Source organism: Marmota marmota, unplaced genomic scaffold (assembly GCF_001458135.2).
Source record: "Marmota marmota marmota unplaced genomic scaffold, marMar, whole genome shotgun sequence".
Lineage (NCBI taxonomy): Eukaryota > Metazoa > Chordata > Mammalia > Rodentia > Sciuridae > Marmota > Marmota marmota.
Window position 1 is genome coordinate 766962 of NW_026000316.1, and position 10631 is coordinate 777592.

The 10631-nt window shown below is 40.3% G+C and overlaps 1 protein-coding gene across 5 annotated transcripts in view; it reads left to right on the plus strand.

Moving 5' to 3' along the window:
- The window catches only part of Armcx2 (armadillo repeat containing X-linked 2), a 4796-nt gene extending 694 nt beyond the window's left edge, over positions 1-4102 (plus strand). The window contains exons 1-4 of one of the 5 annotated variants that reach the window (XM_048797314.1): positions 371-665; positions 921-997; positions 1447-2118; positions 2152-4102. In XM_048797314.1, the coding sequence (XP_048653271.1) occupies positions 1576-2118; positions 2152-3717 (2109 nt within the window). In that variant the 5' untranslated portion in view covers positions 371-665; positions 921-997; positions 1447-1575 and the 3' untranslated portion in view covers positions 3718-4102. Of the gene's footprint in view, positions 1-370; positions 666-920; positions 998-1446 lie in introns of those variants that run through there. The other 4 variants (XM_015502284.2, XM_048797312.1, XM_048797311.1 and 1 more) reach the window with 4 other exon arrangements.
- Positions 4103-10631: the final 6529 nt, after the last annotated feature.

Genomic DNA, 10631 nt, shown 5'->3' on the forward strand with positions numbered 1-10631 from the left:
CCCAGAGCGGAGAAACCCTGGAAAATCACGACCCTGAAAGCGAGAAGGCAGACGTTAGGGCTCCTGTTCTGCAGGATAATGCAGTCTAACGCTAGGCCTGGAGGTTAAGGAGTAAAAAATAGGGGAGTGACACTAGATCGACTGGCTAAAATCCCCCATGCTGCGACTGATCCAGCATTCGGTAGAAGTACCCCATCTCACCAATTCCCACCCACTCCTTCTCCCCCGCCCCTGCCGCCTCCCGTCGCCTCCCGCTAGGGTGCAGAAGAAGGGGTGTGGCGGTGTTCCTGGAGAAATGGCGGCTGGGGGCGGGGCAAAGAGGAAGGAGGGGTTGAGTGCCTGGGGAGCCTGCGCAAGAGGGGGGATTGGGGGTGGTATAGGAGGAATAGAGGAAACGAGGGAATTGAGAGGTAGAATTGTTGAACATTTTGGTGTGCGAATAATACTGAAAGGCGATTAATAGGAATCTTGTTCTGGGTGCTGATCCATCCACCAGGCTTTCAGTCTCCAACGTCTGCAGTCTGTATTTCTGCCCTTTAGTCTGTCTTTAGCTTGAAGCTCTAACTGAACCGAAGGAAGAAGCAACCCTGAAACCTCCGAGATCAGTGTTGAGGGTGGCAACTGTCTGGGGACCGTCGTGTGGGTGTGGCAGAAATCAGAGCAGAGTAAGACCATAGCTCCTCCTCCTGCATCTTCTCCTGAAAAGATACCCCTTGCCCAGGCCAGTATTTTTTGGTGCAGAGGAAGGGGTGTGGCATTCACCTTAGTTAATAGTTTAAGGAGAAAAGGCTAGGGAGGAAAAAAGGAACCTTAGTAGGGGGGAGGGGGAGGGATTTTGATCCACAAGAATACAAATCATGAAGGGAACCAGAATATGTTCACCAAAGACTCAAAAAAAGCCTTTTGTTATCTGTCTGCAGGTCCATTTGCCTCTTAGGCTCTGTGCAACTGCAGGTCCAGTGGAAAACAGCTAACTGCTTCTCATCCCAGGAAGGTGGTATGTGTACCATCTAGGCACCTACACAGGTGGGGGTGGGGACTTCAGGACTGAATCTGAGAGTTCTCACTCTCCACTAGTCTTCATACTGCCTCTCATCTAGGGTCAAGGAAATTCTGTTTTCACTGAGAGGACAAGCTAGGGTGAAGATAGGACCTGTTCTCTAAATCAGCAAACACAGGCCTTGGCACATGTATTTGGATGCTAGCACACCCACAAAGCGTTGTGCTCCTAAACTCTCCTGTAAGTAGGCCTGGTTAGACACAAAGGGAGCCAGAGCCCTAAACCTCATTTTTTTTATTAAAATTTTTTTATACCTTTATTTTATTTATGTATTTTTATGTGGTGCTGAGGATCAAATCCCAGGGCCTCACACATGCTAGATGAGCACTCTACTGCTGAGCCACAACCCCAGCCCACCCTAACCTCATTTCTAACATTTACCCCAGGGTTCTGCTCAGCTCACAGCCTCAGCAAAACTCACAAGCCTGAGCTGAAGACCTCACCTTGACGTGCACACATTCCACTTAGGCAAGTCAATTCTACACCCTGGATCAGAGAATCACAGCAGTTGCACCATGAGCCGTGTTCGGGATGCTGGCTGTGTAGCTGCAGGGATAGTGATTGGGGCTGGTGCCTGGTACTGCGTCTACAAATACACCAGGGGAAGAGACCAGAAGAAGAAGAGACTGGCCAAGCCCAAGAACCGGGCTGCAGCTGGGACTGGAGCCAGGGCTAAAGCTGGGCTAAGGGCTGGGTTCACTATTGACCTTGGGCCAGGATTCAGTCCCCCAGCCCCAGTCCATACCGGGGCAGAGGACAAGGCTCAGGATGAAGCCTCTGCTCTTGATACTGCAGGAGCTGAGGCAGTGGTCCCAGCTGTGTCTAGCCCTGAGGCTCAGAGTGGGGCAGGAAATCAGGTCCAGGAGACAGATGGAGCTGGAGTTGGGCCTAAGACTGAATCAGTAGTCGTGGCTGCAGCAGCCTCTTCAGTGGCACCACCTCCTATAGTGGCAGAGGCTCCCACAGCTGCAGAGGTCCCTGCAGTGGCAGAAGCTCCCAGCACAGCAGAGGCGTCAAGGGCTTCAGCACCTCCCAGAGCGGCAGTGACTCCCGGGGCAGCAGCACCTCCTGGGGCAGCAGCACCTCCCGGGGCAGCAGCACCTCCCAGGGCAGCAGCGACTCCCGGGGCAGCAGCACCTCCCAGGGCAGCAGCACCTCCCAGGGCTGCAGCACCTCCAGGGGCAGCAGCAACTCATGGGGCAGTGGCAGCTCATGGGGGAGCAGCAGCAGCTTCCGGGGCAGCAGCAGTGCCTCCCAGGGCAGTAGCACCTCCTAGAGCAGCAGTGTCTCCTGGTACAGCAGCACCTCCCAGGGCAGCAGCATCTGCTGTGGTGGCAGCAGCCTCAGAAGCTGTGGAGGCTCCTGGGGTGGCAGCACCTACTGAGGTAGCCCGGACTTCTGGAATGGCAGCACCTGCAGAGGTGGTCGAGTCTCCTGTGCCCACACAGCCTGCTGGGTCAGCAGCACCTACTGGGGCTGCAGAGGCTCCTGGAACTTCAGGGTCCCCTAGAACAGCAGTAGCTGGCAAGAAAGCAACCCCTGGGGCTCACACTGGGGCTATACCTAAGGCTGCCTCTGCCACTGGAGCTGTGCCCAAAGGTGGAGCCAAGGGTGGAACCCGGTCCCGGACTGGAGGCAAAGGCAAGAGCAAGAAAAGCAAGGTTGAAGTAGATGAATTGGGAATGGGATTCCGCCCTGGGGATGGGGCTGCAGCAGCTGCTGCAGCCTCCGCTAATGGGGGAGAGGCTTTCCTAGCAGAGGTCCCTGATTCTGAGGAAGGGGAATCTGGTTGGACTGACACAGAGTCGGATTCGGATTCTGAACCAGAAACCCAGCGCAGAGGGAGAGGGAAAAAACCTGTTCCCATTCAGAAGCGCCCCTTTCCTTATGAAATTGATGAGATTCTGGGTGTCCGAGATCTCAGGAAAGTACTTGCCTTGCTTCAGAAATCAGATGATCCCTTCATTCAACAGGTAGCTTTGCTCACCTTGAGCAACAATGCCAATTATTCATGTAACCAAGAGACGATTCGCAAATTGGGAGGCCTCCCAATTATTGCAAACATGATCAACAAAACTGATCCCCACATTAAAGAAAAAGCCTTAATGGCCATGAATAACTTGAGTGAAAATTATGAAAACCAGGGCCGTCTTCAGGTATACATGAACAAAGTAATGGATGATATTATGGCCTCTAACCTGAACTCAGCAGTACAGGTAGTTGGACTAAAATTTTTAACGAACATGACTATTACCAATGACTACCAGCACCTGCTTGTCAATTCCATTGCAAACTTTTTCCGTTTGTTATCTCAGGGAGGTGGGAAAATCAAGGTTGAGATTTTGAAAATACTTTCCAATTTTGCTGAAAATCCAGATATGCTTAAAAAACTTCTCAGTACCCAAGTGCCATCATCATTTAGTTCCCTGTATAATTCTTACGTGGAATCAGAAATTCTTATCAATGCCCTTACTCTATTTGAGATTATCTATGACAATCTCAGAGCAGAAGTGTTCAACTACAGAGAATTCAACAAAGGTTCCCTTTTTTACTTATGCACTACATCTGGAGTGTGCGTTAAGAAAATTCGAGCCTTAGCAAATCACCATGACCTCTTGGTAAAAGTGAAAGTTATAAAACTGGTGAACAAATTTTGATTGTTGTGTCCTCTCAAAAGACTTGAAATTCCTTGTTCTTGTAGTCTGGAAGCATTGAAAATTGAAAGTTACTGCTTTTCCATTTGCTTGTATAGTAAAGGGATCCTTTCAGCTGCCAGTTTTGAATAATGTATCATCCAGAGTGATCTTATCTGTGACAGTCATTTATGAATACCAAATAGTCCTCTTGTACTGAAAACACATTTGTGATTTTAATCGTGCTGCTTAGATGGAATATTTTTACTGGTTCCTCTATGTGACTTGACAGTGAATCTGTCCATCGTGAATGGCCTACTCTGCTATTATTTGTTTTGACTTGAATTTATCCACCAAAGACTTCATTTGTGTATCATCAATAAAGTTGTATGTTTTAAATGACAAGAAATTGTCTTCATGCTTTAATTTGAAATCTAGCTGAAGAGATAAGGGACATGAATACAAAAGGATTACTAACAGTACATGAGCATGTGCTTATTATCAAATATATGCTCTCTGGTTAAATAAAGCAGAGCTTGCTGAGGAAAGCTTCCATGAGCCAGAGTACATATAAACTAGGTTGGAAGGGCAGTCCAGGAGGGGAAATGGTTTGAAGAAAGGCAAGAAAGTGGGAAATCCATTCCTGCAATAGGAAGAAAGCTAGTTTGCCTGGAATAGAAGTGATGGGAAGAGGAACAACGAGAGTTTAAGGTGAGGAAATTTTAAATAAATATTGACCCTTAAACTGAGATATTGAAATGTTCTGTCATATTCTGGGAGACACTGGACATTGTTGACAAAAGGAACAATCATTTGGCAGCAATGTGCAAGATGGATTGGACATGGCATGGGGTTGGGGTGGAGACTGGAAATGAGAACATTTGTTACAAAGTTATAATCCAAGAATGACATGATGAAGGGTAAAATGGGATTATGGCTAAAGGAAATATTAAATATGTTAATTATAAGAGACTTATAAAAATAAAAAAGCCGAGATCTGCCATATGCCACCTATCTATATGATCTGATGCTGGTCCTGACAGCATTGCCCTTTTTCTTGGGCAAATGTAAAGACTGTTTAATGACAAAAGGAGTTCCCATTTTGGATGAGAAAAAAAGCAGTGTGTCCAGGCACAGTGGTGCACGCCTGTAATTCAGCAGCTCAGGAGGGAGGCTGAGGCAGGAGGATTACAAGTTCAAAGCCAGCCTCAGCAATGGCTAGGTGTTAAGCAACTCAGTGAGACCCTGTCTCTAACTAAAATACAAAATAGGGCTGGGGATGTGGCTCAGTGGTTGAGTGCCCCTGAGTGCAATCCCCAATTTAAAAAAAAAAAAAAAAGCAATGTGGCAGAAAGAATGACTATTGGTATAGACCAGTGGTTGAGTTCCCAAAGGTAGAGGTCTAGGTCTGCCTTCCTTTGGAAGAGAAGTAGTAGTAAGATCTTTTGGGGAGCCCCACCACCACTCCTCAGTTCACCTAAGAGCAAGTACACCTTCCCTCTCCCCCGGCCTCCCTGCAACCGGCCCACTGAAGAAATGAAAACAGAAAATGATAAGGGTCTGAGAGATTTTTCTGAACTCAACATGCTTTTCTCACATTGAATATAATGCAACTATTAAAAACTATTATACACCATGGAGACTATGGTTAATAACAGTATATTATATGTTTGAATATTGCTGTGAGAGTAGATTCTATAACCACAAAATGATCACCATATAAGGTAATGCATCTAAGTAGGCCGATTTAACCATTCCACAATGTATACATATATCAAAACATTGTATTGTTCCCAAAAAATGTGTAAAATATTTATTTTTTAATTAAAAATAAATTTTTAAAATTATGATGTACTTCTGCCAGGCCCGGTAGTGCATGCTTATAATCTCAGTGGCTCAGAAGGCTGAGGCAGAAGGATCACAAGTTCAAAGCCAGCCTCAGCAAAAGCAAGCTGCTAAGCAACTCAGTGAGACCCTGTCTCTAAATAAAACAAAATAGGGTTGGGGATATGGCTCAGTGGTCGAGTGTCCTTGAGTTCAATCCCCGGTACCCAACATAGAAAAAAATTATGATGTACTTCTGTATTTACAAAAAAAGACATTCACCATATATCAGGGCCTATGGTATCAGTTTAAAAAGTTCACAAAATTGAAACTGGGTGAAAATTTTTTCAGATGTTTATAATGTATGCCTCTGTATTTTTTACATACAATTCAGAATACATTGTAGATCAGTGGTTCTCAATGCATAGCTCATGGACTATTGCAGGTCTCTAAAACAGTAAGATATAAACTAAATACAAAATAATACTAGCATGTCATTAGATGTTCTCACAGGGTTTACACTTGCACCAATGGTACAAAACAATGATGGGTAAAACTGTTGGTGCCTTAGCATGGATCAAGGCAGTGTCCTGAAATTACTAGAAGTGATTTTATTCTTTATAGTCACACACTCAATTTTTAAAGATCGAGATTCATTTTAAAATGTTTATTATATCTTATTCATGATAAAATTATCGTTACTGTGGTAACAAGATGACTCTAGATGAGGTTAGACTCAAGATTTCTTAAATTCTTAATAAGGAGAACCTGAAAATATGTCAGTCCTGGAACATTAATGTCTTCTTCTGGGTGGCATAGAGGTGGAATTTGAGATGATATATTGAAGAAGGATGCATCAGCATCTCTTGGCTTGATTCCAGCTATTGAGATAATCCAACCTTCTTCCTTTACCCTGAATAACAGTGGAAACTTATATCTTCTTTAGGTGAAACATATTTCCATACAGAGATGTGTTGACTGGCCTTATGAATGAGCAGAGAATCACGTGGTAGACAAATATTTCATTCCCTAAAGTCTGTGTTTCTGTGTTTTAAGTCACATCACATGTGATAAATCAACAGCATAGTCCAGCTGTAGCAAAAACTTGAAAGAATAGTTCTTTGAAATATTTAACTTGATAAAATAATAACAATAGAAACTAAAACTTTGGCATTAGCTATATATATTTCTATTCCTGACCCTTGAAACATTCTTTAGACATTCTGTACTATAGTTTGTACCTTTTTTACATTTTGTGTCCAGGTCATAGGTGTGGTGGGACAGTTCTCACAACTATATTTACACTGAATAGTCCTGCTCTCCCTACTTTGATTTATTGTTCTGCATGAACAATTAGATCAGGAAGAAGTTAAGAATATGACCTCATAAATGCAAGGACTGAGAATACAGGGATATCATTTTAGTGGCAGAGCGCAAGGATGAAGCGATGTAAATCACTGCTCTCAGGGTTCCAAGAGCTACATTTGTTTCTACCTACTATCAGTCTAGGTTATTCAACCTTTTTCTTACTGTAAGAAATATCTCAGTATCTTTCCATAAATTCCCTGTTTGCACTTAAGCAAAAGGCTGCAAACTAAGAGTAAGACTACAAATATAATAGTAAATAATAGACTCTCAAGAATATTTGGGTTGAGGTTGTCAAAGTGCAAATGAGATTTTCTTTCACAATCTTGGGTTGAAAATGAATAACCTAGGCAGGTGTGATGGCACACGCCTGTAATCCCAGCAACTCAGGAGGCTGAGGCAAGAGAATTGCAAGTTCCAAGACAGCCTTGGCAACTTAGCAAGGCCCTATGCAACTTAGAAAGACCCTGTCTCAAAAATAGGAATGTGGCTCATGTTTAAGTGCCCCTAATTTCAATCCCTGGTGCATAAATAAATAAATAAATAAATAAATGAATAAGTGAATAAGTGAATAAATAAATAAATAAATAAATGCTTTCCCTCTGACAATATGTTCTCAGAGACAAGGCTGTTGCTCCTTTAAAACAATTTCATGGAGAAGAGGCATATATTTATTTCTAAGGACATTGAGCAAATTTCAATGAAAAATATGAATAAACTTGAATATGGAATTCAATATAAAAGACAAAACAGAGCAATTAAGGACTTCTACTACAAGAATCCCATTTCACTTAAAGCTGTTAGACTTCTTGAAGAGTGATTTTAAAATTTAACATTGTCTGTTGCTTCATTGTAATATTAGTTTAATTCACCACCTTATCATATTTCCTTAGTGAAACTAGGAGTGAAGATGATCACAGTAGGTGATTCAGGAAATTCTAAGCCTCTTTGAGCTTTTGAAAAATAATATCCATGTGCCTTATAAGTAAAATAGCAAATTTTCTCACATGCGTCTCATATTATGAAATGTTAAAAAATCTTAGGTTAAGGTGAAATTGCAATATCAGAACAAAAAAAGAGTAGAATTGCAGAGTTTGAATGTGTCTGACTTAAGAACATAAGTTTAAATCAGTCCAGATTTATCACAGTTGAAGGTCTCACCTATTGTCAATATATTGATAATACATTGATTATACCCAGACTTAAGTTAGACATGAAAGATAAAATTTCAAGAGTTATCACTAAAATAAAAGAAATAGGTATAGAAAGAAGATGAGAAATGAGAAAAAGCGAAACTTCTTTGCAAAAGCAAGATAAATAGCACAGAACTCAAATGCATTAGTAATAACAATAAATGAAAATGCACTAAATTTACCAGTTAAAATATACTACCAAATTTTTAAAATCCGGCTACATGCTAAAGAAAAGCATGTAGAAACATTGGAACCAAAAGGATTGAAAAATTTACATCACATAAGCATTATTAAAGAATAGATGAATGGCTAAACAACTGCATTTCATCCATACCATGGAACACTATTAAGCAATGAAAAGGAATGAACTATTGATACAAACAACAACTTGGACAGATCTCAAGGGCATTGTAATGAGTGGATTAAAAACTTTGAAATGTCACATACTGTACAATTACATTTTAATAATATTCTTTAAATGGAAAAATATGGAGATTCAGAATAGATTAATGATTGCTAGGGGTTAGGGATGGTGGAACAAGGAGTGTGTGTGTCCAGAAAGTTGTAGCACAAAGGAGATCATTGCAGTGATAGACTACATCTGTATCTTGATTGCAGTACTGTGATAAAATAGCATAGAACTATATGCACATTTTGAACTAATGTCAGTTTCCTAATTTTGAAATTGTGGAAGTTACAGAAGATGTAAGCATGGGGGGAAACTGTATAAAAGGTGCAGAAGATTTCTTTTTACTATTCCCGCAATTCCCTGTAAATACATACGTATTCAAAATGAAAGTTTTTAAGATGATGATAAAAGTTACAATTCACCAAAATTTTGTAAAAGTGTGAGGATTTAATAAAATAACCTCAAAAATATGAAGAAAAAAATCTTATGGAGCTATGAAAGAAAGGAATAAATCAGCAATCACATCAGAGAATTCAACATGCTTCTCTAAAGTAAAAGGCAAAGAGAACAAACTAGTTAAGATATCAAATAGTGAACAATGCAATCAACAAGTTGATTTAGTATGTATACAGAATCTTGCACCCAATAATGATTATATGCTTTTTTCCAACCATATGATGAACATTTATAATAATCATATTGTTGGCCCTAAAGCCAACAAGTTTCAAAAAGTTAATGTTATTAACAAATTTCAAATAGTCAATATCATAAACAGCACATTATTTGGTCAAAATGCAATTAGGAAAGAAACAAATAACAAAATAACATTTTAAAAGCCCATCTGTTTGGAAATTTTCAAATAGACTTTTTAATGATTCATGGGTTAAAAAAAGATGTAACAAATTTTGAAATATTGAAAACTTAACAATTAAAATAACAAATATGAAATGTGTGGGATTCAGTAAAAACAATATTTCAGGAGAAATTTATAGCCTTAATTGTTTATGTTATTATGAAGTGTCCAGTTTAGGCAACACTGGCCCAGAAGTCATTGACATCACTTTTACTTATAGCACCTTATCCAGTTTGCGTCATAAGGCCCCAATCTAACTACAAGGCAGGCTGAGAAAGTAAGTAATTACAAAGATTATTTGTTGACTATTAGCTGTCCCTGCCATACCATACTAATTAAAGTAATATGGAAAAGATAAATAGGCTTAAAGTCAGATTTACATAAATGTAGAAAATTAACATAATATATAATTGGAACCAAAACTCAATGGAGTGTTCAGCATATGATATTGGAAAGAGTATCCAAAGAAAAATAAAACTAAACCCCTCCCTAACATCAAGTATAAATTTGGACTCGAGAGAATGAAAGATCTTACTATGAAAGCTAAAATTACAAATAGAAAATAACATAGGAAAATATCTTTATAGCCTAGAATTAGATAGCAATTCCTTAAACAAAACCTCAGAAGTAGTAGAAGACTGGAATTATAACTCTGTGGTAGCACACCTGCATAGCATACACTAGGCACTGGGTGTGTGATCAATATCGCCACAAAGAAAAATCAGAAGTAGATTCTATGAGTCAAAAGATTTGATTGTGTAAAAATGAGAATTTCCATTCAATAAAGAATACCATGAACAAAGTTAATAAGTGACAGAATAAAGATACTTGCAATGTCTTTAACAAAGGATTAAAAACTAACATATGCAAAGTACACCTGAAAATCCAAAAGAAAGGACAGGAATACATATACTGCCCTAAATTGATAAAATATATGAAAACTATATTTGAAGAAGAGAAAACCAAAATGCTTAGAAATTCATGAAGAGGAGCCAGGTGTTATGGTGCATGCCTGTAATCCCAGCAACTTGGTAAACTGAGGCAGAATGAGGCTCACAAGTTCAAGGCCAGCCTCAGCAGTTAGTGAGACCCTGGCTCAAAGTAAGAGTGTCTGGGAGGGCTGGGGATGTAGCTTAGTGGTAGAGCACCCCTGGGTTCAATCCCCAGTCCCACAAACACACACACACACACACACACACACAAACATGAAGAAATGTTGAAATTATTATTCATCAGATAATTGCTAATTAAAATGTAATCCATTTATAAATTGAAAGCTGGGTCAGATCAAGAG